This window comes from Propithecus coquereli, unplaced genomic scaffold (assembly GCF_000956105.1).
Source record: "Propithecus coquereli isolate 6110/MARCELLA unplaced genomic scaffold, Pcoq_1.0 Scaffold576, whole genome shotgun sequence".
Lineage (NCBI taxonomy): Eukaryota > Metazoa > Chordata > Mammalia > Primates > Indriidae > Propithecus > Propithecus coquereli.
The window spans coordinates 142093-142894 of record NW_012151685.1 but is presented as its reverse complement, the minus strand read 5'-3'; the positions used below and the strand labels follow the sequence as shown (position 1 = coordinate 142894).

The 802-nt window shown below is 34.4% G+C and overlaps 1 protein-coding gene across 1 annotated transcript in view; it reads right to left on the bottom strand.

The window, feature by feature from the left end:
• The window catches only part of PPFIA2 (protein tyrosine phosphatase, receptor type, f polypeptide (PTPRF), interacting protein (liprin), alpha 2), a 160151-nt gene that overhangs the window by 108738 nt on the left and 50611 nt on the right, over window positions 1-802 (bottom strand). The window contains 1 exon segment of the mRNA XM_012658160.1: window positions 319-618. Coding sequence (XP_012513614.1) covers window positions 319-618 — 300 coding nt within the window.

Genomic DNA, 802 nt, shown 5'->3' with positions numbered 1-802 from the left:
CTCATCAATAAAATAAGAAGGACAGTAATAACGTTTGCCTCATAGGGCAATTGTGCCTATCAAAGAGTTAGCATTAAATAATTTCTAGCTATTGTTATTAACAGAGAAATAAAAGGACTGAAAGCTTTATAATATTCTTTCACTGTAACTTATATTAAGCATTATTCAGCTAAATTGGACTTACAAATATGATTAAGATAGAAAGTTTGTCAGGTAGAAAAGAGAAAAAATAAAAGAGAAATGGAGTGAAATGAAGGATAGATGGACACTGCCAAGTGACTAAAATGAGTAGCAGGGGAAAGTCTAACACACGCATACTTACGGAGCTGCCCAAGTCGAGCTTTTTCTTTTTTACCAAACAAACGTCCTATTGAAGACTTGATTCCTTTCTTCTTGGGAGCTTTGTGAAGAGAGTCTTGGCTACTATTGGCACTGCCAAGCCCAAGGCTTTCTGGCTCAAGAGAGGCAGATAAACTACTGGAAAATACAAAAGAGGGCAGACTGTTCATTTTGATGCACCGTCCACAGGGTACATAAGACTTTTTTCTTTACAAATGTACTAAAGGAGGAACAAATAGATTTTGAATGTTATTTTTTTATTTTCTTCCCACTTTGCCTCTTAAGATATTGAAGTATAGTTTCCTCAGCCTCAGGGGTCTGAACCTCCAAATTTTCACTAGAAAAATTTATTTTTGTTCCAAATGGCTTTTTTCCCTTTATTTTCAGTAAAATCTCAAACTAATCAATGAATAGAGATTGGTTTATTAACTGCATGTTAAATGACCTTCTATTATTTAGCACT